This window comes from Vombatus ursinus, unplaced genomic scaffold, assembly GCF_900497805.2.
Source record: "Vombatus ursinus unplaced genomic scaffold, bare-nosed wombat genome assembly UNPS02014798.1, whole genome shotgun sequence".
NCBI classification, from domain to species: Eukaryota; Metazoa; Chordata; class Mammalia; order Diprotodontia; family Vombatidae; genus Vombatus; species Vombatus ursinus.
This window is the reverse complement of record NW_020954576.1, coordinates 8,798,841-8,824,709: the sequence shown is the minus strand read 5'-3', so window position 1 is coordinate 8,824,709 and position 25,869 is coordinate 8,798,841. Positions and strand designations below refer to the sequence as shown.

Below are 25,869 nucleotides of genomic sequence, written 5' to 3'. Positions count from 1 at the left end.
ACCATTTATGAAGAAAGGGTTTGAGGCATAAAATGAACAATAAATGTTTTCTGGAAGAATTACAATTAAAGCAATAATGTTAGTCTTTAAAATTACTTAAAAGAATCTGCTTTTCTGGCACCTTAAAGTGCTTAAAAATCTTTTTCTTTAGAAATAATTAATTTTTCTAATTATAAACCCTTTTCCCAAGGAACTCTGCCAATACCACATTATTTGAATTTCATTACTTGTGAGTCATAAAACATCATTTATTTTTAAAAGTATTCTATAGTCTGGACTTTTTCTAATTGATATGGGCCCTCCTTCAGTGCAGTTCCATTAAGGGAAGCAGCCATCACATTTCTCAGTCGAACACTAAGAATTCCAATGGATCAAGATGCCAAGAGCTAGGTTTAGTAACTTGTCAGGTCAGTGGTTCTGGTGAATCTCAGATTTGTTTTCTATTCTGTTTCCTGTTTTTCCACTTCCTCTTAAAAACACTTAAGAAGAGCACAAGTTTAGGGTCAAGGAAGATCCCTAAAGATAGCAGGGAGTCAGTATAATGGAACCAATCATCAATCATTATCTTTATCGTCACTAACAACGACAAACATTTATTAGGAGACTACTCACTATGCTATTCATGGGTGATACAAAATCAAAATGAAACTGTCCTTGCCCTCTAGGGGCTTACATTCTATTGAGGAGACAACATGTACCCAAATAAATCTGTATGAAATAAATACAAGTTAATTTTGGTGGGGAGGCACTAGCAGCTGAGGGCATCAGGCAAGGCTCTTGTAGAAGGTAGTACTTAAATGGAGTTTTGAAGAAAACCAAGGATTCTCAAAGGCAGTACTGAGAAGAAAGAGCATTCCAGGTGTGGGGGCAACTTTGGCAAAGAATTGATGATGAGAGATGTGTGAGGAATAGCAAGAAGGCTAGAATGGCTCAATTATAAAATGAAGGAGTAATGTACACTTAAAGGGAGTAAAATAAGGCAGGAATGGCATGTTGAAGCCAGGTTGCGATGGGCTTTAAATTCCATAAAGAGGAGTTTATCTTTGATTGTAGTGGTAAGAAGGAACCACTGAAGCATATTGAGCAGGGGAGTCACAGAGTCAAATCTGAGCTTTGGACATTTCATTTTGATAGCTGTGCGCAAAATGGATTGGAGAGGGGAGATACCATTGGCGGGGTCTGGTTAGGAGGCTACTGCAGTAGTCTGAGGTGGAATGGTGGCAAAAGACTTTTTAATCCCAATAAATGGGTCACTCACGTCCCCTCCAGATCCAACCAACCTGGTCACATTGTGAAGGAAAGACACAGAAAGGGGGCTTCCAAATAAGTTGGAAGTTGCCTTTCACATAGTGATAAATCTGTTTTATTCTAGTAGACTAGTGTGCATGCTATGTAACATTGGTTGGACCTTTATTGCTGGTTGACAGTCCTTTTACTCCGTACTGAATTTCCCATGAGTATTATTTCAAATTTTTTCTGATTCTCCTCATCATAGAGAATTTTAATCTCTTACTATCTGAGGGAAATGCCCTTTGAGAAATGCTAAGTCCAAAACTACCACCTATTCTCCCCTCTCTTTATAGTTAGCAGAAGACTTCATGTCTTTCTTTACTGAGAATTTGGGGGCTAGAGGAGGTTAGCACCCCCAATTTCCCTCCTCTATACTTCAAAACATCTCTATATCTTCGTACATGATCTCCTTTGCTCTTGTCTCAGCAGTGTTCAGGGGCCGTGGTAGTCATTGAGTTCTCATATGCCTAGAAGTTATTTTGATTTTAAAAAGCAAGGGACCACCTCAAAACAACATCTTCACTTTTTTTGTCAGTTACCTCCCCAGGAATCTGAAGAGTATAAGCATTTCTTCAGATATAAAGGGATTGAAACTTACTATTTTATAACAGACATTCACCCTATGGTTTGGCCAAGAAGTGATCAAGGGCTGCCTCTGCCCATTGGCATTGTCTTGCTTTAAATCACAATGGGTCTTGGAGATTGATTGAATTATAACTTGAAGGACAAAGACACATTTAACTTCTCTATGTCCTCTTTACAGAGATTTCCACCAAAGTTCTTATGACAAGCACAGATTCACTATATCATGAAAGAAGAGTTTAGAGAATTTTACCCATTAAAAAAATTCTCAACCTTTTTGTCTTTCATAGTCTCTTGGCTTAAAGGGAGCATAAAAATTCAAGGTCTGGAAGTCTTAAATGACTTACACAATTGGATTCTACAAAAAAAAAATTTTTTTTTAATCAGAGATGACTGACTGGTATATGGTATGTTTGACTCATGGGATGTCTTTTTGATCCCCAATACAGTAAAAGAGGGACAGAGTTTTGGGGGATAGATATGAATATGTGTTTGTGTACACAAAATTATGAAAGGGAGAGAGCTATAGAAAATATTTAACCTAAGACCATAAAAAAGGAACTTTACAAATGGAATGGCGAATAAAAAGAGTGGGTCACTAACTTTGTCCAATTTTTCTTTTATTTATCTGTTTAACCAAACAGGTAATGGACTTTGAGAATATTAATTTGCTAAAAAGTTCAATTCATGAATGCCCCTTTTCCCATGAAACAAAGAACTCCATGGTTACAGAATGCACCATTGGGTTATGACAACATTTCAAAATAATGTTTCCATTTCATATGTAACAATGTAAACTTCAAAAATAGTAAACTATAACCCCACCCCTTTTCCTCTTTACAGATCTATCACAGATAGAATTTTCTGGTAGACCTAAATTATATAAGTAAACAGCCTGTTGCTTAAAAGTTTCATAAAAAGGTTTACATTTTCAGTAAATCATTTTTAAAATATCTAACCATGAAGTCAAAGCAACCAGCAATTCACCTTCTCTTTAGTCTACCTTTAAATCATATTATATGTAACAAATTGTGTTCCTATATTTATATATATATATGTACATATATAACTGGTCATCAGTTTTGTGATTTTATATATTTATATGTGTATTTATAATAGAATTTGTTTTTAAAGATCCCTACATCTACATTTTAAGATGGTGCTGGTGACTTACAATGTCACGTCGCTGCACAAAGGTAAAGATGAAAATTCTTTAGAAGGCACTGTAATTTCTCTTGCATGATCTTAAATGGACACATGCAGAAAGAGACCAGCTGGGGCTCTGATATCTTTCTTTCACAATTTCCCTCGTGCAGAGCCTTTCTCTCCTTAACTGACTTCTCTCTCCAGACCAGTCATAGCAGATCACCCAACACATTATCCTTTCTATTTTCTCTTCTCCATATCCTATATTGCATTCAAAATAAACCTTCAATTTTCTTTTGGTTCATTGAAACTCCATAAAATTAAGAGTAGAGCTCTAGTATAAAACAAAGTATGACTTAACTCTATCTTTAAAAAAAAGTCACAGTGTGTAATGTAATATATTCGGTTGCTAAGATTCAAAATGGCTGTCCCGGCTTGTCATGAAAACCAGTTGCCTTGGCTTGTTGCGAAAACCTGTCTCCTAAACAATCAATGCAAAGATAATCTTAATGTTACATTCATTTAAAAAGAGCTGAGGGGTTCTTGTTTTATTTTTCTTCTTTTCCTTTTTTCCTTCCATATGCAAGTGGTATTCTTAAGTGAAAGGTCTGATGTGAAAAAAGTGCAAGCAAATTGGACATGCCCATAAATACCGGGTGACTTACTGTAAGATACCAAAACTGTACACTTATGTACACCATGTTGGACATATGTGCCCTTTTGCGAGACAAGACCTTTGAACCTTGAATGAGATGTTTGTTACCGCTATTTCGTGAGTGAGTGACATTAACGCGCAAAGGATGGGTGGGTCCTTCTGTGTTTGCTCTGTAGTCCAGAGCCTATGTCTCCATTGCCTTCAGCTGTCTCCTCCTTCTTCCTCACTTTGAGGCGCATGAGTAGTTTGATCAACCAGACATCCCACTCTTCTGGTAATAGCAGTAGGAGAAAGCCTAGGCCGATGATAATGATGGCGATGACCCGAACTCCATTGAAGACAATTTGGCTTGTGTAGTGATCTACCACTGCATGAAACAGTGAACTATGGTTAGTTACTAAGTGATCCGAGAAACAAAGGCAGTACATGGAGTAGAGTAAGACATCCTTTTCCATTTAGTAGGGTGAAGGTGATGATGGTGGTAGAAGATTCCTATCTTTTTGACACTTCTAAGACTACATACTTCCTTTTACCTAATTCATGTTGATCAAAGATTCACTACAGCACACTAGAGCAGAAGTTTTCAAACTCCTCAGTCTCAGGACACCTTTATATTCAAAAAAATTATTTGTTTTTAAGGGCTATATCTATTGATATTTACCATCTTAGAAATTAAAACCGATACATTTAAAAATATTTATCAGTCCATTTAATACAATAACAAACCTAATGCATGCTAACATAAATAACATTTTTGTGAAAAACAAGTGTATTTTCTAAAACAAAAGAAATTAGTGAGAGGAGTTGTATGACTTTACATACTTTTTTACAAATCTCTTTAATGCCTGGCTTACTAGAAGATGGCTGGATACCTGCCTCTGTGTTCAATCTGTTGTAATATGTTGTAATATATTGAAGTGTATGAAGAAAATCCAGCTTCATACAACTATGTAGTTGGAAAAGGAAATAATATTTTAATAGGTAAATAATGCCTTAGTTTTAGTGTGAAAACAGTTTGGTTTCATGGGACCTCCCAAAGGGTCTTGGGGATCCCTTAGAAAGCCACCCTTGGAGAACCATTGCCCTAGAGGATTTTTTTCAGCATGTACCTTAGAGTGGATTAAGGCAACTTCTGCTAAACTCTGCTTAAAATAGTAAAATCTCTTTTGTCACAAGCCCTTACATTTATGTGTTCATAATTTTACTCACAAAAAATTATATCTGAATCTAAGCCTAAATAGTTATTTTTGTGGAAAAAAAGAAGCAAGGCCCAGGAAGTTTGGATTTAGTCAATTCAGCTATATTAAAACATTTTTTTAAGACTTGGAAGAGATTTTAAAAATTCCTCTAAAAATAAACAATACATGTTCATTTTTGGCCCTAGGGGCATTGGTTTACTCTAATGCCCTAAATATCATTATCGTCAGTTAACTTTATTGAGAGTCACAGGAAGCAAAGCCCATTGAAGGTTCACATTAAAGATGGGTAGTCCGAAGTGAGAAACAAGCTTTAACAGCCTATAAAATCCAAAATTCCTGTTTTCTTGACAAGCCAATAATCAAACCTTTACGATGCACAGTCCCTGACAGCCCCTCCCCCCTTAAACTAGTTGACAGTATTTATTATTCCACATAACATTAGAAATATATTATTCTAGTTGTGTGACCTTGGGCAAGTCACTTAACCTTTGTTTGACTTAGTTTCTTCATCTGTAAAATGGGGATAATAGCATCTACCTCTCAGAGATGTTGTGAGATCAAAGGAAATAATATTTGTAAAGCTCTTAGCATAGTACCTGGCATATTATAGCTGCTATATAAATGCTAGCTCTATTATTATTATCTTCCTATTTAACTTTCCTATTTTCTAGACTAAAATAAAAGCTCCTTGAGGACAGAGAGTGGGTAATATTTTATCTTTGTATTCCTAGGCCTTAGTACATAGTAGGTACTTAATAAATGTTTATCGAATTGAATAAAAGGTGGTGCAGTAAACAGAGCACTGGGCTGGAAGTCAGGAAGACCTAAGTTCAAATCCAGCCTCACACACTTCCTAGCTGTGTGACCTGAGGCAAGTCACTTAGCTTCTGTTTCCTTAGTTTCCTCACCTGTAAAATGGGGATAATAATAGTACCCAGTTCTCAGGGTTGTTGTATCAAATGAGATAATACTATAAATATATTATATTTTATATATTATAAATTATATTTTATTTTTATATATTATATATACCCTATGTATATTATAAATAATATAAATAAAACTTAGAGCAGTGCCTGGCAGGTAGTAAGCACTTCAGTCATTTTTTCAGTTGTGTCAGACTCTTTGTGACCCTATTTGGGGTTTTCTTGGCAACAGTACTGGAGTGGTTGACCATCTCATTTTACATATGAGGAAACTGAGGCAAACAGGGTTAAGTGACTTGCTTAGGGTCACATAACTATTAAGTGTCTGAGGCCAGATTTGACCTAAGGAAGATGATTCTTCCTGACTCCAGGCCAAGCGCTCTATCTACTGTGCCGTCTAGCTGCCCCTATAGCGAGTACTATGTTATTTATTATTATTACTTCATAATCTTCATACTTGATCAACTCTTATTAACTCCCTACCAAATGTTCCCCCATTAGTATTGTGAACATTTTCCTCTTTGTATAAACCTTTAACCTTTGCCTATTTCCTGCAACTCTCACCTATTTTATTTTTAAAATATGACTTTTGAAGCCATAGTTGGTAAGCTTCCTCAATTCCACTCCTATACACTTAAATACCTCTTGGTATCTTGACCCCCTTCTCTTGTTTTGTACTGTTTCAGAGGATGACTCCATGCTACTGTCTCCTCTAGGATTTTTCCCATAATTCCAGCCAAAATGGCTTACTTGATGTTTCCTATCTACAACATTAACAGTCCCTCATGCCTGGAATTTTCTTCTTCATCACCTCTTCCTCTTGGAATTCTTAACTTCCTTCACTCATGCCATTTTCTATAATAGCCTTTCTTGGTTCCTTCATATCTTAAAGGCTTTCCCTCACAATTACTTTACATTACGTATTTTTAACTTATCTACATATTTGTAATTTTCTCCCAGTAGAATATAAGTTCATTGAAGGCAGGGGCTGTTTCATTTTGGTCTTTGTATCCTCAGTGCCTAGCACAGTGCTTGATACACAGGAGATAATTATTTAAGGCTTGTTGGATTGAATGGACTGGCTTCAGTATAGCATCTGTTCTATTTTTTTTTGTTCAATCTTCATTCTCTCCTTCACTTGTTCCTTTCTTTCTGTCAACAAAAATAATCAGGTCTTCCCTATCCTAAAAACAATTACACAGACATAAAGGTACACAAATTCTAAAACCGATCTTCCCTTGAACTTGATATCTTATTGAATGGCCATTTTCTTTCTTTCTTCTAATTTGTATAAAGGCTGGAATACACTTAATTCTTCTACTTCCTTACCACCTACTTACTCCTGGATCCCTTTTTATCTAGTATCTTTTCTCATAATTCTACCAAAACCATGCCTCTCCACCCCAAGTACACTGAAGATATTCTATTGCCAAAACACCTGCCTTTTGTCAGTCTGGATCCTCTCATAGCCCTCTGCAGTATCTGACACTGTTGACCTTCCATTTCCTTCTCAATATCCCTTCCTTTCTTGTCCCTGACACTGTATTCTCCTAAATTTCCTCCTATACCTTTTCTCCCTCTCTATCTTAATCCTCTTCAGATTGTACTCCTGAGTCTCTGGACTTGCTCTACCATGCCCCAGAAGCTTCCGTACCCTGGAAGCCTCACTTCACTCTTGGATTTCTCGTATTAAAAGTGCCTTGTCCCTCCTGTGACCTCTCCCTCTAATTGGTTGGTTCAGAACCTCTATTTTAAGGAGGACTCCCAGGCCATCGATGTCTTCATTTCTCTCCAGGTTACATTTCCCACTCCCTAGAATTTCTCAACCATAATCCTATGATGGCTACCATCTTTCCCCCATCTCCCTCACCTTCATTTTCAGCTTCTTTTTATGTGTTGCCTTCCCCCATTAGAATGTAAGTTTCTTGAGGGTAGGGATTATTTCTCTGAGCTACATGTTCCTCATCATTCAGTTATGAACTAGATGATCTCAACATTACTTTCTATCCCTATATTCTCATTGGTATGATGAGAATCATCTCATCTCAGTAGAGAACCTTGTCTCCTACTTGCCTGAGAGAGTAGAGCTGATCCATCCTGAATTTTCTGTTCTCCCTTACTCCATGCTTTGAAATGTTTCTATGCCATTCCCATACTCCTCTACCTTTGCTATATGCTCTGAGGACAAAATAACCCTTCTCCTTCCTGAAACCAATCCACTTACTTATTCGCAAGATCCCAATCTCCTTTACTTCCTCTGGAGATGTGCCCCCTTTCTTTCTCTCATCCTCAAGCTCTCCTTATCCACTGGCTCTGTTCTCAGTGTTTATGAACATGTCCATATCTCTCTTAAAGGTGGAAAAAATGTTTCTTGACTTTGTCATATTTCCAAGTTATTTTCCTTTATATCTTCTTACCTTCACATCCAGATTCCTTGAAGGGTTTGCCTATGTTCATTTAATTCATTTCTTCATTTTCCACTTATCCGTTTCTTATAATCAGGCTTTTGAACCCACCGTTCAGCTCAGAGTGTTTTCTAAAGTTACTAATGATCTGTTAACTATTAAACCCCAAGGCCTTTACTCAGACCTCATTCTCCTTGACTTCTCTATAGTTTTTTTTTAAAACATTGACCATCACTTCTTCCTGGATATCTTATCCTTCCTTGCCTATAATGACACTGTTCTCCTACCTATTTGACTTCTTTCCCATCAGCTGATGTGCTCCAAAACTGAACTCACTATATTTTCCTGCCTCCCACTCCATCCCAAACTATCTCTTCTCCAAACTCCACCCCCTCTTTTGTTGAGGGCAACATCATCCATCCCATCATTCAGGTTCTCAGCCTCGGTTATCTTCTCTCTCCTTCACTCTCTATATCTGTTGCTGTTGAGGTATTGGGGACCCTGAAATATGAGGGTACAGGGGGTCTACCTGGAAAGAACTTAATCACTCAAGCCTTCTTTCAGTCCAAGTAGCAACGTTTATTGTAATGCCAATAGTGGTGGTGTGGGGGGGGGTGATTCCTTGTGAATTTGGCCTTTATGGATGACTGATGATATGGGGATGGGGATGGCTGATATTTACATACAAAAAAAAAGAAACAGTGAGAAGATCTGGATGGAATTAAGAAGTGGTAAATCACCTGGGGTGGGACAGGTGTGACAGTGAAAGGAGTTAAGTGGTCTGGAGTGGGTCAAGAGCCACTCTGAAAGGACTGTTGAGTATCTGGGTGAGCTGGGCTGGGCCAGGTGCCTTGGCTGAGAGTCAGTGATCTAAGCTGCTGAAATGTGTGCGAAAATTCATGGACTGGGCTGCTTTCAAAGACATGGTATTTTCCTTTAGGGGTTCAGGTCCCATCACTCCATCATATACAGCCATTTGCTAAGTCTTGTCAATTCTTCCTCAATATTATCCCTTGTATCCATCTCTTTCCCTCTACAGACAATACTCTAGTTCAGGGCAATCATTTAAATTTTCTGAGTCTTAGATTATCCACCTGTAAAATAAGGATAATAATACCTGTATGACCCATTGCACAAGGTTGTTGGGAGGAAAATGCCTTATAAAACTTAAACTGTTACATAAATGGGAGCTATTAGTTAACATTCTGGAACTCCAGAGAGGTCAAGACCCCAGAACATTGTGGGAGGCATTTATGAAAAAGATCAATGTGAGAGGTTGAACACTGTACTGTGTAAGATAAAGTCTGGCAAAATACTGATTCCAAAGAGTTACTTTGAATGGAATTCCAGGCATGTTTTATGAGGCACTTGATGGGATAAGAACTTGCTAACCCCAGGGAGATTAATCCTCTAATGAGGCCTGGGAGCTGGAGAAATTCCAGGGCTGACTGAGAAGTTCCAGGTGCCTTGTCTGGGCAGAAAAAGGGCTTTCTATTGCTTGCAGGCAGGGAGGGTAAGTGCACCAAAGAAAATTAGGGACAAACTCATCCCCAAATCATTCTGATGCAAGTGCTGACGTGATCTGTCTCACTCTGTAAGCCCTTCTCTGCAGATCCTTAAAACTGGGAATAGGTAGGATAGCAGGTGATACAGAGAAGTGAGGCAAGGGAAAAACCTTCAAATTAGGTACAAACAAAGCAACTAGGGGAAAAGAAAATCTGTCTCAAAGGAGAACACAAATAATTGTTTGTATTTGAGTCAAGAGTCAGCATGGGAAAAGGCAGGGTTGCATAATGGATAGAGACGCCTGCTTCTGATACATAATATATAATGTCTATGTACCTTTAGGAAAAGCCACCTCACTTCTAAATGGCCCAGGCAAACATCTATGAGTATAAATTGCAGAGAAGGAACCAAAGGAAATTCCTCCTTGGTGTAGAAATCACAACTTCAGTCAAAAAAAAAGTCATTGTGAGATAGTGGACTTAAATTCAATAGAGACCTAGATTTATTTCCCAGCTGTGGTGTTTGCCTGTTGTGTGACCACTGGCAAGTTGTTTCTGATCTCTGAACCTCAGTTACCTCAAAATGGAGAGGCACTACCTACCTCACAGAATTGTTGTAAGAAACACATTGTAAACTATAAAGAAATCAGAAAATGGGAACTTCTATCTCCCAGCACAAGTGTTGGCAGGAAGGTTCATGTTGGACTGGTGGGGAATAAGGCTTTATATGTATTTATAGCAAATAGGCATGTAGATACATGTGCATGTGTCTATTTGTTTGAGAGACATAGACAGAGAAAAACATTTTTGTTAGAGCTATCTCCTTCCTGAATTTGCATTGTATATGTTTATATTTCTCTGTGTAAAGGTTGTCTTTCTCTGTCTCTGTTTCTCTCTCTCTCTCTCTCTCTCTCTCTGTCTCTCCCTTCCCCCATAGAATATAAGTTCTTTGAGGGTGGGAACTATTTCCATCTGTCTTTAGAGCCTCAGTGCCTAGCACATAGTAGGCAGTAACTAAATGTTTGTTAAATTAAATTAAATTGAAATGAATTGAAAATTGGAAGCTCCTTGAGGGAAGAGACTAGGTCTTATTTCAGCTTCATAGTCCCACTATCTAATACAGTGCCTGAAGAATAACCAATATTGTATTTAATAAATTTTTTTATTGTTTTTGATTTGAAGTACAGTTAGAAATGGAAGAGGATTTTTAAAAAAAATACTTCAGTTTGTTAATTATGTTTCTCTACCATATGTATATACCATATTGGAATAGCCCCTTCTTTTCTCTTACTCTTCTACTCCTCCCCCACCCAAAGAGCATCAATCCACCTAGAGAACTCATAAAAATAGTAACGGCATTTCCTCTAGCTTTGTAAAGAAAGGTTTGAGCTTAGATTCCATTTATTATTAGCTATGTAATCTTAGGCAAATCATGAACCTCTGAGACTTAGTTTTTCTTTTTTAATATAAGAAAAAGAATATTTTTCCTGCTTACCTGAAGAATCAGGGGGAAGGGGAAAAGGGAAGAAAATAAGCATTTATTAAGCAGCTTTTGGCGGCTAAGTTCCTGAGTGTGGCCTCACACTTATTGGCTGTGTGACTTTGGGCAAGTCACTTAACCCTGCTTACCTCAGTTTCCTCAGCTATAAAATGAGCTGGAGAAGGAAATGATGAACTAGTCTAATATCTCTGCCAAGAAAACCCCAAATGGCATCATGAAGAGTCAGACATGACTGAAACACTGAACAACAGCAAAGCACCTTCTATGTGTCAGGCACTGTGCTAAGTGTTTACAATTATTATCTCATTTAATCCTCACAACAGTCTTGCAAGGCAGGTGCTATTATTATCCCTATTTTGCTGGAAGAAACTGAGGCAGACAAAGGTTAAGTGATTTGCCCAGGGTCACATAGCTAGTAAGTGTCTAAGGCCAGATTTAAACTCAAATCTTCCTGACTCAAGGTCCAGAACTCCAGACACTGTGCCAACTAACTCCAACAGTAGAATATAAGCTTCTTCAGGGCAGAGATTGTGTCACATTTTATCTTTGAACCTAGCACATAGTAGGTGCTTAATAATTTTTATTCAATGGAACTTAAATTCAAGTTCAACTTCTAGTTTAAAGAATAGCAGATATTTCAGACTTAAAGTAAAAGTTTTGTATTTTAGAAAGGTGCATGGCTTTAACTGTTGATTTACATAGCATAAATCATAGTTATTAGAAAACTCTTTAAAAAAGTTTTCCAGTTGCCAACTGCCCTTCATTCCTACTTTGGGAAATTAGGCAAAACAAATGGGAGAAGTAAAAATTATTCAATTCTGATTAAAGGATTAAGTGTGTAACAAATATAGATTTAACAAAAACTCCAAATATCCTTTCTCTTCAATGGACAAAAGATGCAATCTATTACTAAATATATTAGGATTTTTTTAAAATGAAGAGATATATAGAAAACTATGTAATCTTACCTGCATTCACAGGCACACTTAATACAACTCCAAGTGACATCAAAGTTGGATATGTAACAGCAATTCCAAAATTTAATACAATATTGAATGCTGTAATAAAGAACAGTAAGGCCATTCAGCTTCATAGATTGACAGCATTTGGACAACAATGATGACAAAACCATATTTTATTGATGCTTATATTAACCTTATTGGTAATAGTGGTGTGGGAGTTGGGGGGAAGGCTGGTCCTTTTTCTTCTGATCTATAGGATAAGGGTATAGAAAATCAGTTGTTTGGACCTCCATGGCTACAGTTGTGCTGTCTAGCTGCTACTGCTGTTGGTATTTTACTCCTGAATAAGTGACTGGATTTACTTATTGATGTCAAATAATAAAATTAGAGCCTTCCCTAGCAGGGATCTGTGCCATCCACTGCTGGGAGGTATAAAATTTAGGGCAAATCAAATGATATGCTCATTCTCTATTCCTTATAACCTTCTCTCCTCTCTTCCCTTCCCCCCAATTTCCATTTTTACATAGGTAAATTAGGTTAAATAATTAGGCTACAAATTGTAATCACCATTAAGGGTAATCCTGAAGGAGAAAATAAACCACACAAGGATGGTTTTAGGAATAGTTTAATCTACTTTGCAGCGATGTGGATTAGGGTGACTCAAGCCTTTTTATATTTTAGCACCAGCTGATGAAGCTACATCTTTCTCTTTCACTGTCTGAGTCATTACCAAGTCACCAATATTGTGGGGTCTCCCAAGGAGTGGTAGTTCCCTAAACTGGGGACCTAGGACAATTTTCTTAATTTTTTCATATCCTAGAAATGGTTCTGAATTACCTAATTGTTGGACATTAGTTCAAGATTCAGAGAAAGCAGCAAATATGAGCATTACTGTAGCGGCTATATTTTCTTTAGAGTTTCCTGTCTGCTTACAGCTGCTTGGCTATGGGAAGAGATCAGAGTTCAAGATTATCTAAGCAAGTGTTTTCTTTTGATCTACACAGTTTTCCTGAAACACTGTGGGAAATGTGAGAGTACCTATAAAGAGTATCTTTTTTCTTAATGAGGCTACAGTATCTAAAAAGGCTTTTATGTGTGGCATTGATATTATTTGTCATTGTTTTCAAGGGCTCCCAGTATGGCCATAGTCACTTACTCAATAAGAGAACTGAGAATCCACAAAGGTTTCCCCATGGAATGTCATCGAAAGAGTTCCAGTATTCCACTTTGGTGAAGTAAAGAATGATAGGAATACAGGTGATGAAAAGGATGTTGAATACACCCAATATGGACAAAAATAGGGCTGCTTCTCCAAATTTAGCACTGCCTAGGAGAAGTTTGAACAAAACCTGCAAGACAAAAACATGATGAGCAAAAGATGGTTGTTTTTCCCAAATTAGCATTTGTTTATGATGAGCAGAGTTCCTTTGTAAAGCTGGTGCAAGATGACAGGCTTAATACCCCTGGTAAAGGCTTATCATTATACTTGGCTTTTGTTATGACAGTATGTTTTAGAGGACATGATTTACCCATGGTATTTGAACTCATTTAGGTCTCTGAAGAGCTGCATCATAAGAGAGTTCTACTGCCAATGTCACCTCTGTCTACTGACCTCCCTGAATTCTTTTGAGACTCTGCTCAAATCCCACTTTCTTTAGGAGGTTTTCCTTAGTTTTCTCACTTGCTAGTGCCTTCTTGTTGAGATTACTATCCATCTACTCTGTATTTAATTTGAATGTATGTAGTTGTTTTCATATAGTTTCTCCCAGTAGAATCTGAACTCCTTGAAGGTAAAGGCCAGTTTTTGTATCTTTCTTTGTATCCTCAACTCTTAGAAAAGTGCTTGGCATGTAGTAAGTGCTTCATGAATGCTTCTTCATGGACTTTATGTATGTATTTGTGTATCATAGCTCCTAAAAACAAATGGTTTTCAGTGTCTGAAATTGTGGGAGAAAGGTCCTTCTCAGTTATTTTTTCATGGTTTAGTGATCCAACTTTGAGAATGCCAAGAGACGATAGAATTGACACAGATGAAACAAATAAATGTGTCATATCTCCCTCATTTCAAGGGATCCCCTTATAGACAGACCACAGCTTGAAAATAAGTGTTATGGCTGTAAAGTCCTTTGACTAGAAAGCACAAAGTGATGTTATTCATTTTTAGAAAATAGCTTTGAGAGCTCATCTTCCCTGCCCCCCACCCCAACTGAACATCTGTAACATTTTGAAGAAAGGCATAGTGATCTAATCTCTTATAATTGTTCATTTTCCTGTCTCCCCCTTCCGCCATCATTTAGGTTACTGGCAGGTCAGCACATTGGTACTATCTAGTCTTGAACATTCTAGAACAGTTTGAGTGCTTATTTTGGCGGGGAGGAGTTCTTACTTCTTTCTTCTCATCCTGTTGCCCTCTCCTTTCAGGCCATTCCATTGCTCCTTTATGTCTCCTGTGTGCAGGGAAGAGACAGGAATGAAAGTGACATTCACACATTTGAATTTTGCCTCCTCTTGGATTCAGGTCAAAGAAATGGTCAGAGAGAAGGCAGACACTGGAGATTAAAGCCAAATTTGTAGCCTTATTATGGATTCCATTTCTCAGTGTGTTTGTGATTTTTACTAACACATAGAGACAACTGAGTGTAGTTTATCAACAGAGCCTTTCTGTTTTTTCTTCATCTTGCCAGTGATTCTGAAGCAGCTGTATAAATTTTGGAAAATTCTGAGGGGTGTGTGTGTGTGTGTGTGTGTGTGTGTGTCTGTGTCTGTGTCTGTGTCTGTCTGTCAGTCTGTGTGTCTGTGTTGGGGGTGTGAGGGTTTGGAGATGGAGGTGAGAGAAAGAAAGGAATGAGATCCAGTCCCATTTTTCCAACTACCTGCTAGACATCTCCATCTGGATGTCTTGCTAGCACCTTAAACTCAGCATGTATAAAATTGAACTCATCATGAATGGATGAATTTAAAAGCATTTATTAATCACTTAGTATACCAATCAATCCTGTCCTGACATGCCCCTCCTGCCAACTTCTCTACCTCTGTTAATGGTCCCTCATTGCCCTCTGAGCCACTCAGTCTTGAAACCTAAGAATCATATTTAATCCTTCTTCCCTTCCTGCCCCCCATTCAATCATTTGCTAATTTCATTGACTCTCTTTTCAGTTTTTCTCATATTCATCTCCTCCTCTCTTCACATATAGAATTACAACTCTAGTTTAGATTCTCATCACTTTTTGCTGGAACTAGTATAGTAACTTCTTAACAGTCCACTTGACAAGGGTTTACCCCCTTTCTAGTCTACCCTTCACACTACTGACAAAATGTAATTTTTAATACATAGGTCTAATGTTGTCACTCCTCTGCTCAAATAGCATCAATGTCTCCCTGTTCCTCAGAGATTAAAATGCAAAATTTCTTAACTCTCCCCAATTTGGCTCTACCTTTCCAGGCCTATTTCACATTATTTCCCCTCACATGCTCTACATTCCAGCCCAGTTGGACTATTATTCTCTAATTTTGCCCTGCACATTCTCACTTCTATACATTTGCCCTAGAACACACTCTTTTCTCATCTCCACTTCAGTCTCAGACTAAAAAAAAGGCTCTCTTCGCCAAGGCAGACTTGTCTACTTGTGCCCAGGATCCAATCGTTTCCTGTCTTCTCTAGGAGTTCATCCCATTTATCATTCCTTTTTTCTTTCCCATATTCAAGCTTTCTTTATTGTTTATGTATTCCTTCATGCTGCCTAAAAACATGATCAGTTATATCCTTTCCTTAAAAAAACCTATTTCCCTAAACTTTCATTCTATGTTTGTTCTTCCTTTTTATTGCCCGACTCCTAGAAGGAACCATCTATGTTCACTCATTTGACTTCCTCAAAACCCACTTGCTTCATGTTGTTGCTGTTCAGTTGTTTCAGTCGTGTCCAACTCTTTATGACTATTTTGTCTTTGCCATTGTACTCCTATCACTCAGCACAGTGCCTCATATGTGGCAAGAACTTAAATAATGTTCTTTGAATCACATGTCTTTTGAATTGAAATCCTCTATTTCTTGCAAGGTCTAGATCAGTCAGTCAACAAACATTTATGGGCATGGTACTATGCTAAGCCCTGGGGATACAGCGAAGGGCAAGTACTCAGTCCTCATACTTAAGGAGCTCACATTCTAGTGGGGAAGACAGCAAGCAAACATAATCATGTATATTAAAGATACATAAAGAGTAGATGCAAAGTAATCTCAGAGGAAAGTTACTGGGGAGAGGGGGGGCACTGGGAAAAACCTCCTGCCAAGGGTAGGATTTATAGCTGTCTTGAAGAAAGCCAGGGAAGTCAATGGGACAAGGTGAGAACACCTCTGTGATTCCTTCTCTAATTGCTATCCCTTCCCTATCTCAGGTAAAAGGAATATCTCCTTTCTCACACAGAATACCTTGCATCTCTTTTGCTCTTATAATATCCTGCTTTACATTATTTTTTTTTGCAAACTCCAACAGACTATAAATAGACTATGTATTGTCCTTCCTTTAAAGCAGGGACAATACAACTTTTTTTTTAATCTTTAGTCCCTAACCTATCCCCTTGCACATAAAATATGTAGTTAATAAATAGTTATTAAACTTAAATTAAGTTGCCTTTACAATTGATAAGACAAGTTAGTTGTAGATCTGACATTTAAATTCAGTTTTCTGTTCTCCCTATGAAAGATGAACTGTTTTAATACACCAAGGGTCAATAAATCTTAATTCTAAAGTCAATTTACTCCAGCCCTTCACTGGACCCTTCACTGGGCTGTAGGCAATAAGCCTTTGCCACGAGAATGAGGTAGAGCTGGGATTAAGATTTATAATATGTACAGAATACCAGTGGTAACACGTGTCACATAATGAAGAATTTAAACAACATTGCACCACTCATTTTTACTAGGGTTAGAATGGAAAAATCCAGTGTAATCACACACTGAGCTCAGTGTTGATCATACACTTCAGTTTCTGTGTCTTCTTTCAACTCCTTAACAAAACATTGGGCAAGCTAATCTGACTCAGCTACTTCTGGGTCCCAATCATTTTGTCCTTTGCTGCACTCAAAAGGCTTCATTTGAAAACAAAAATTGAGAGGAAAAGCAAACAGTAGCCATGTACCCTGGTGCTGTCCATGGTGAGAGCATAGCTTTCCATGGGATGCGTGGGCAATTCTAGTGCTCGTCATCTAGGACCATCAAAAGCAAGGTCATATTCCTTTGTGGTCTGCTTTCAAGAGGAGTAGATGCCCTGTAAGATTCCTTCCACCAGTAAGATCCAGGAAGGGTAAAAGTTGAGGTAAAAGTAAGGCCTTCTCTTTATCATCTAGGCCACAAAACCTGCTGGGATAAATCCCAGAGACTATTCTTTGCATGCATTTACCTTATAAAGAGCAGACATTGAAGCTGATCCCACCACCAATGCTATGCCTATCACGGAGTGGTTGTGGAATCCATCTGCATAAGTCATCATCACGATCCCAGCGATTGCAAGGATGGCCGCCACAATCTAGATGGGAAAAAGCAAACTAATGGTCAGAGAGGTACTGTAGAATCACATGGGTCAATTCAGGATTGACAATGGTAGCAGTGAATGTGCATGTTGTAGTGAAAGGGCACCAAAATAGGGAGTCAGGAGTTGTGAGTTCTAGTCCTCATCCTGCCAATTACTAGCCATGCAACCTTGGACAGATTACCTAACATCTCTGAGCCTCAATTTCTTCACCTGTAAAATGGGGATAATGATATTTGTATTATTTACTTTATCAGGTTATTGTGAAGATCAAGTGAAATGATAGATATTAAAGAACTTGGAAAATTAAAACAATGTACAAATGAAATGTATTATTGTTGCTGTTATTGTTATTATTCTTTAAACAGTAAGGGGGAAATTTCAACTTCAATTCTAGATGTATTATGTGGAGAAAATTCACTTCCTTGATTATCAGAACAAAAACCAGGCTTCAATGAGTGTTTAATATTCAAGAGAAACCAAAGATCTGTCTTTCACAGTGCTTTCATTTTAAGAATGGAGCAGGAGGTATGTGTTACTGACAGATAACTTATAGGTTATTTTGTCATGATAAAATCTGCACTGTAATTGTAGCATTTTGCAATTACCTCACACCTTTATCCTAAAGAGCTTAACATACCTGAGGGGACCTAATTTATCCTCTTCATATTTCAGGGATGAGATGAAGAAGGATGAGGGATATGTATGATTTCCATTTTATGCCATTTTATGGCACAGAGCACAGGGTTGCTTTGTTGTTCTAACCAATCAGTGGTGTATCCAGGCCTATGGCTCTGGATCCAGTGCTTTCTGTTTTCCCCTTTTATTATTATGTGATTTATAGGCTTCCCAGAATAAAAGTGATATTCCATGGAGAAGAAAGTCATCTTGTTAAAACCCAAGAAGAAAGTGAACCAGTTAATAAGAATTTTTCCCTGCCTCCTGGCAGAAGATGGCCAAAGCTTATAATGATAAAGCAAATAATTATGGAGAATAGTCTGTGGGTATGTATATGCAGAACTATGCAAATCCAATCTAGTCAATATGGTACCCAGGATGTATTTAATAGATATGAGATCTTTTTTTGGTGTTTGGATTTTCTAATAGTTTTCCCCTTTTATAGATTTTGATCCAAGCTGTTTTTGGCTAATATAGTTGGGTAAACATTGTGAAAGAATTAGAACTGAATAATTCTATTGTCAACTATAATCATTTGTTTAAACTGAACTCTAGAGTGTTATTGAACTTTAGATGTCATTCATCTTTGCCAGAATTTGTGAATTACACATTTTTTTCCAAAAGGAGGTCAAAGTCACTCAATATTTTCACGTTATCATAGTTTCCATGAAAATACAGGGCCTTAAGTCTGCAAATGGTTTCTAATTAATGACCATTCTAATTAATGACTATTCTAATTGTCATTCCTGGTTTAGCAATTCTTTCTTTAGTTAGGGAGCTTTACATATATTGCAGATTCAAAGGTTAATTCTATTCTATTTCAATATGCCTATATGTATTTAATTTATCTAAAATCTAGATATGTATCATCTATGTATGTATCTATGTATGTGTCTATCATCTATATATCTATGTATCTATCTATTCATCTATTCAACCATCCATCTACTCATCTATTCATCCATCCACACAGAGAGAAACAGAGTCAATATAGCAGCAATATAGGCAAATAGCATGTATGCTTAACAGGTGCTGAGTTTTGCAAATGGTTAGTGAGCAGACCAGAGCAGAAGATGTCTTGCTGTCTGTCGACTCCTTCCCTAGAGAATACAAAATACTGCTCAGGATTCATTGATCAGGTTAGGAATCAGTGGCAAAAACACTGGAAAGGCCATACTGAAAATAATAATAATAAAAATAATAATAAAAGAAAATTGAAAATGCCCCAGGTTTCAGATAGTTTGGTTTATCTCAAATATTTTTCCGGCTCTTTACAAACTTGTCAGAAGTTAGAATAAATGAGACGATTCCATTGTATGAGTGCTCCATTTAAAGGTAGTTGAGATGATTGAGGGCTGTGGAGGGTATTGAGTCTATACTTTACTAGAACCAATGTCCTTCTCCAATACCTCATCATGGACCTACGTTCTTGAGGCTCTGTACATGGAACACGAAGTCCTTCAGTTCTTCCCAAGCTAGAAAGACTGCAAGTTTGGCCCAGTAATTTACTGTGTTTGTCATCTCAGGACCAGCCTATGTAAGTTCAGGAGGTTTATCACTAGGTTGGCCACAACAGGGAGATGAAATTTTTTCTAGCTATGGCAACTCAGAGAGAGCATCTCCTGAAGCCCAGAGAGAGAGGCTGCAATCTGTGTAAGTGGAGGTAATACACACACATTGGCAAAGTAGCAGATCCTTGAAGTATAGACTTTAGGCATAAAACCTTTCCAGGCAGATTTCCAGCAGTTGCCTCTCCTCATTTTTTAAATCAATTAAATATTAAAGTTTTAAAAGTCTATGACTGTGCTGGGTAGTGAGATGAGTGCTAGTGAAAGGTGTTGGATGGATTGCTCTGGAAGCTCTTGTCCTTTTGGTGGGCCAAGGAAAAGCAGCTCCATAAAACAGCTTTACAACCCTCTTAACTCAGGCCCCTTGGGTACAAGCTGGCAAGACATTCCTCCAGGAGGGAGATGGTAATTCACTCATTGGACATTTTAGGTTTTCCTACCAGTTGCAAAGGCCATCAACCATGGGCCAAACAGGCAATTGATTGGGACATATGCCATATGCTGAATATTCCATCTCCTCCTGTCCATACTTCAAGTTAGCCTGTTTGGAACATAGTGTCTCTCCAGGCAGCAATGTAGTGTTAACACATAAGTTTAATAATTCAACTCATTAACTGAAATGGAAACTTTGGGAGATAATGTAACCTAGCTCAATGGAACCCTCTCTTCTTCTTTCATTTCTTTTTCCTTTTTTTTAACGGTGCCTCCTCCCTCACCCCCACTTTAGCATTCCCCACCAATGTGGGCAAGATATCTATAAGCACAGCCTTCTAACTTTCAACCTTGCCTCCCCTCTCCTCCTCTCCCCACCACCCCAACTCCATTACCCTCATTGTACGTCACTGAACTATTCCGAAACAAGGTTTTTGGGAGATGTGGTGATTTAGCTAGCCAGCTCCACGCTTCCATGTAACAATGGTACCTAGATCAAGAGAGATGAGAGCTGTCATCTGCACTCTGCCTATGAAAGAATTAGCTTGCAACAGGAGGAAAGACCAAGGAGGGAGAGGCCAATCAGCAGTCAGGGAAAGTTGTTAATCCTTTCCTATTATCTCACCTAATAGCAGTAACTTGCTGTTTGACTGGCAAAACCTTCAAGCTCTCAGCACTAGCTCTCTAAGATTCTAATCATGTGCTAATGTAAGAAAGCTCTCAAAGGGGTTTGAGGCTTTCAGAGGAAGCAGTCTGTCACAAAATTTAATTGTCCAAAGCACCTTAGTCTTGCTAAAAGAGTTTTGAGCCTGGAATCTGAATGAACCGGCTTTACAACTTAGTGATTATAGCAGATTGCTCAAAGCTGCTGAGGCTCAGTTTCCTCATCCATAAAATAAAATGGGGATAAATGTACTAGTGTGAAGTTGGTGGTACCATATGGCATAGAGTCCCAAGCCTAGAGACAGGAAGACTGATCATTCTGAGTTCAAATCTGGCCTTAGACAATAACTGGCTATGTGAGCCTGGGCGAGTCACTTAACCCCATTTGCCTCAGTTCCCTCATCTGTTAAAAAGCTGGAGAAGGAAATGGCAAACCACTCCAGTATCTTTGCCAGAAAACCCCAAATGGAATTTATCATAATATTGTCCATATTTAGCTTTAAATTTCTAACATTAGTTTGACATGACTGAAAAATGACTGAACAACAAATACTTGTACGACCTTCCTCATAGGATTGTTGTGTCAATAAAAGATCCTGTGTTGACATTACTTTGTAAAGTCTTTCAACAACTGAACTGTTATTAAATAGTGTTTTGGTCAGGGCTCTGAGGCTGCTTACCATTCATAGATCATAGGATCAAAGATGTTAGAACTGGAAGGAAACTTAAGAGGTATTCATCTAGTGGAATCTCCTCACTGTATGAATGACCCAACTGAGGCCCAGACTGGTTAAGTTACTTGTCCAAGTGCAAATGCGCACATTTTGTAAGCGAGAGCTGCCACTGGAATCCAGGTCCTCTGATGCTAAACCCATAGGATGGCTTGTGATTCTGATCTGCCTTTTACTAAATATTTAGACTCCTCTTTCAAGCCATGTGTGGAATTTATTTTATTTTAAAAATTTTTTTTAATGATACTAAGCTATTTTTTATAGGAAGGATGAGATCAATTTGCCTTTAAAATCCTACCCTATTTCTGAACTTTAGTTTCTTTCCCAAAAGATGTTTGAAATCATAGAATTAATATTTTTAGAGTCAAGTGTTGTATTGTAGTTGAAAGCGAACTGAATGTGGAGTAAGAAGTTCTGGGTTCCAGTTCTTGCTCTGCCATTAACTATCTTTGTGATGTTGAGTCAACCACTTAATTTCTTGGAGTCCCATTTTCCTCTTCTATAAAAGGAGAATAATAATACCTGTGCTTTGGTTGTTAAGTCATTTCAGCTATGTCTGAATCTTTGTGACCCAATTTTGGGGTTTTTCTTGGCAGAGATACTGGAGTGGTTTGCCATTTCCTTCTACAGCTTGTTTTACACATGAGGAAACTGAGGCAGACAGGGTTAAGTGACTTGCCCAGGGTCACATTGCTAGTAAGTATATGAGACCAGATTTGAACTCATGAAGATGAGTCTTCCTGATTCCGAGCTCAGTGCTCTATCCACTGTGCCACCTAGCTGCCCTAATACCTCAGCTATCTATCTTGAAAGATCCTTGTGAATCTAAGCTCGTTGAAGACAGGGGCCATTTTATTTTTGTCATTAGAGTTCCAGTGCCTAGCAAAGGGCCCTGAAAAGAGTAGGTTTTCAACAGAGGTTTATTGAACTGAATTGAGGAACAAATGTGACAATATGTACAAAGCATTTTATAGACTGTGAAGGCCTATATATCTATATGGCAGTTACTATTATGATGTAATTTAATTCCTCACTTTGCAGGTAAAGAAAATGAGGTCCAAAGAAGTTAGATAAATTATTTGAAGTCACCTGGAATGGAACCTAGATTCCTGATTCCTGTCTTACCATTACAACACAATATTCTCCATATTTAGCTTTAAATTTCCAACATTAACAACTATCTGACTCATCAATTTCTTCTAGGCAAAAGGAACCCTCAATGAACCCGAAAGGTCAGAATAACACATACACAGACCTGAAAACCAAAATAACAACAATAATGATGCATTCAAATGCTAAGAGGAAGAGAGAGATTCAGAATTTTCTGCCTGGATTGTTTTAGAAAGATACCCTGGCAATCTGTCTCACTCTGATGCCATAAGTAACTGGGACTCCTCAAACATTTTAAGATAAATTTGCTGCTTTTTGTGGCTTGGAAGGAAGCATTATGGGGAGCGCAATGGATTTGGAGTCAGAAAACCTGGGTTAAAAATTCTAGCTCTGTTATTTAATATTTGAATGACCTTGGAAAACTCAGCCTCTTGGCATCTCAGATTCCTTATACAAAATGAAAGCATTGGATAAAATAATCCCAACAGTCCCTTACAGCTCTCTATCCAATTTTTTCTCCTTTTTAGAATACAATTCTTAAACACCCTGATGTTTAGTATGGATATGGGTATGGCTATGGGTTTGATATGGATAATTATTTTAATAACGCAGGAACAAGCATGCTATTGACAATCTCCAAATGCCTCTCCCATTTGATTGTGAGTTCCTTGTGGATGGAGACTTCTTTGTATCCCCAGTGCTTAACACAGTGTCTGGCACAGTAGGCACTTAATAAATACTTATTGATTGACTGACTGAAATAGAAAATTTAGGTTTCTAGCATATTCTCTACCCACCCCTCCTCACATGTTCTAACCTTGTGTGCTCATTATTCTTGGGGGGCGGGGAGGAAGTGGGAAGTAAGAGTAGTTTACCTCAATTTTCTGAAATACCATGATGGGTGAAATGCAAATCATTAGCTTACTTAAACAACTATGCTGCCAACACTGAGAAATTCTTACTTGCTTGTTAAATCTGTCAGAAGCATAAGACATTGTACTGGGTTTAATTTTCAGACCAACACTCCTTTGGAGAAAAAACCAACAGCAACAAACTTGCAGCCCATTATCCATGGTCATTGGTGCCTTCTGTTTTTTGATTTTGATTATACCCTTCTTCTGACTATGATCAAATGAGATACTATTTGTGAAGTGCTTAGCACAGTGCCAGGCACATAGAAGGCACTATGTAAATGCTTATTTCTTTTCTTTCCTCCTTCCTATGACCTAGGCAGAAATGCTTTACTTATGGCTTGTAGTGTGTGGGGATGAAAGCCCTCAGCATCAAGGGATGAGCTGGAGATCATTCCTGGACAGGTCAGTATTATAGTCTTCTGACATGTGGCTAAATCATAGCCACATCTGGCAGGTAGTGGCTGTCCCAGAAACTCTGTATCACAGCCTAGGATGGGCTGGAAAAAAATTCTTTGCCCATTTAGAGCAACAGCAAGAAGAAAAATAAGAGAAAATACTATGCTGGGCCAGGCAAGCATGTATGTCTGTAGATTGCATGTGTTTTCTCCTTCTCTCTCCTCCTACTACCCTTCTACCCCCAATAATTCGGGAAGATCATCCTCTTGTGTTTATATATAGAAACAGCTTTTGTTTTCTTTATAATAAGAAAATAGGCAGTGTAGTATCATGGGAAGACCACTGGACTTGGAGTCAGGAGACCAGGAATTCTGGCTCAGCCTTTTACTAATATAATGTCAGACAAATTACTTCATAGGCCCAGTGGCATAATAATCAGCACCTTGGACTTTGAGTCCAGCTGAATTTGAATCTCAGTGGGACCTTTATTAAGGCAGGCAGTATAGAATAGTATGGAAAGAGTGATAGACTTAAGAGTTAGGAAGACTTCTCTACAAATCCTGCCTCAGACGCTTACTAGCTATGGCACCTTAATTTTCTATGCCTCAGTTTCCTTATCTCTAAAATTGATGGGGCAGGAATCCGTGGCTTCTAAAGGATGTTCTGGCTCTAAATCTATAATCATAGGATATCCCCCCATCTCAGTCTCCTCATCTGTAAATGAGGTGGTGCTATCTCTCTATTTCTCATGCCAAGACTCTAAAAGAAGACATTCATTCAAATTCAGAAGCATTTTGAATTTCCTTGGGCCGCTGAGCTTCGTACCTAAATGGTCAATGGGCTATTTTAGCAGACGTGCTAAGAGAAGCCTGGAAAAATAGGTACCTTGAAAAACAACCACAATTTATGACTTCAGTATCAAGTTAGGCAGCTGGATGGTTCACATATTTTAAGTTTACACATCTCTTGCTTGGCATATTTTGTTAGATTAACAAGTTTTTAAAAAAAGCTTTTCTGTTTAGAAGTGCTGGGGGTAAGTTTAAATTCCAAAATTAACACCAAGTCTCTCCACATACTGTGGATTAAAAACAAATTCCTCCCCCCTCCCCAGTCTAAAAATACCACTCAGTGGTTGACTCATGTCTCCACTGCGGTTAGCATAACCAGGTGGGTGTGAATCACTGATTAGGATGATGTAATTTGCTCAGCATACCAGGAGAGAAGGGTAGCACAGAGCTTGCAATTGGCCCTTCCCAGTGTTGTATGTTTGGGAGTTACTTCAAGGTCAGTCAGTGTCCATTAGTAATCTCTTAACTACCCAGAATGCCAACTGGGCAAGTGGGAGTTCTACAATAATTTTGCAGAATGGATTGAGTGGTGGAATATTTAAATGAAGAATGTGAAAATTCAGTCAGCAGCTTCTGGGTACTAAATAGCGTAGCTGGGTCAGATTTCCAGAAAACGGAACTAACCTCAAAACACACACACACACACACACACACACACACACACACATATGTGTATATATACACATATACACAAACACATACATATGTATATATACACAAACACAGGTATATATACATACATGTGGATATATACACACATATCTATCTATCTATCTATCTATCTATCTATCTATCTATCTATCTATCTATCTATCTATCTATCTATCTATCTA

The 25,869-nt window shown here is 38.0% G+C and overlaps 1 protein-coding gene across 3 annotated transcripts in view; it reads right to left on the bottom strand.

The window, feature by feature from the left end:
• Window positions 1–2,986: 2,986 nt before the first annotated feature.
• Window positions 2,987–25,869, bottom strand: part of LOC114049970 (putative thiamine transporter SLC35F3) — a 527,549-nt gene continuing 504,666 nt past the window's right edge. For all 3 annotated transcript variants that reach the window (XM_027871462.1, XM_027871465.1, XM_027871464.1), the window contains exons 4-7: window positions 17,568–17,693; window positions 13,328–13,520; window positions 12,178–12,267; window positions 2,987–4,040 (exon numbers count right to left, since the gene is read on the bottom strand). In XM_027871462.1, the coding sequence (XP_027727263.1) occupies window positions 3,805–4,040; window positions 12,178–12,267; window positions 13,328–13,520; window positions 17,568–17,693 (645 nt within the window). In that variant the 3' untranslated portion in view covers window positions 2,987–3,804. The remainder of the gene's footprint in view (window positions 4,041–12,177; window positions 12,268–13,327; window positions 13,521–17,567; window positions 17,694–25,869) is intronic.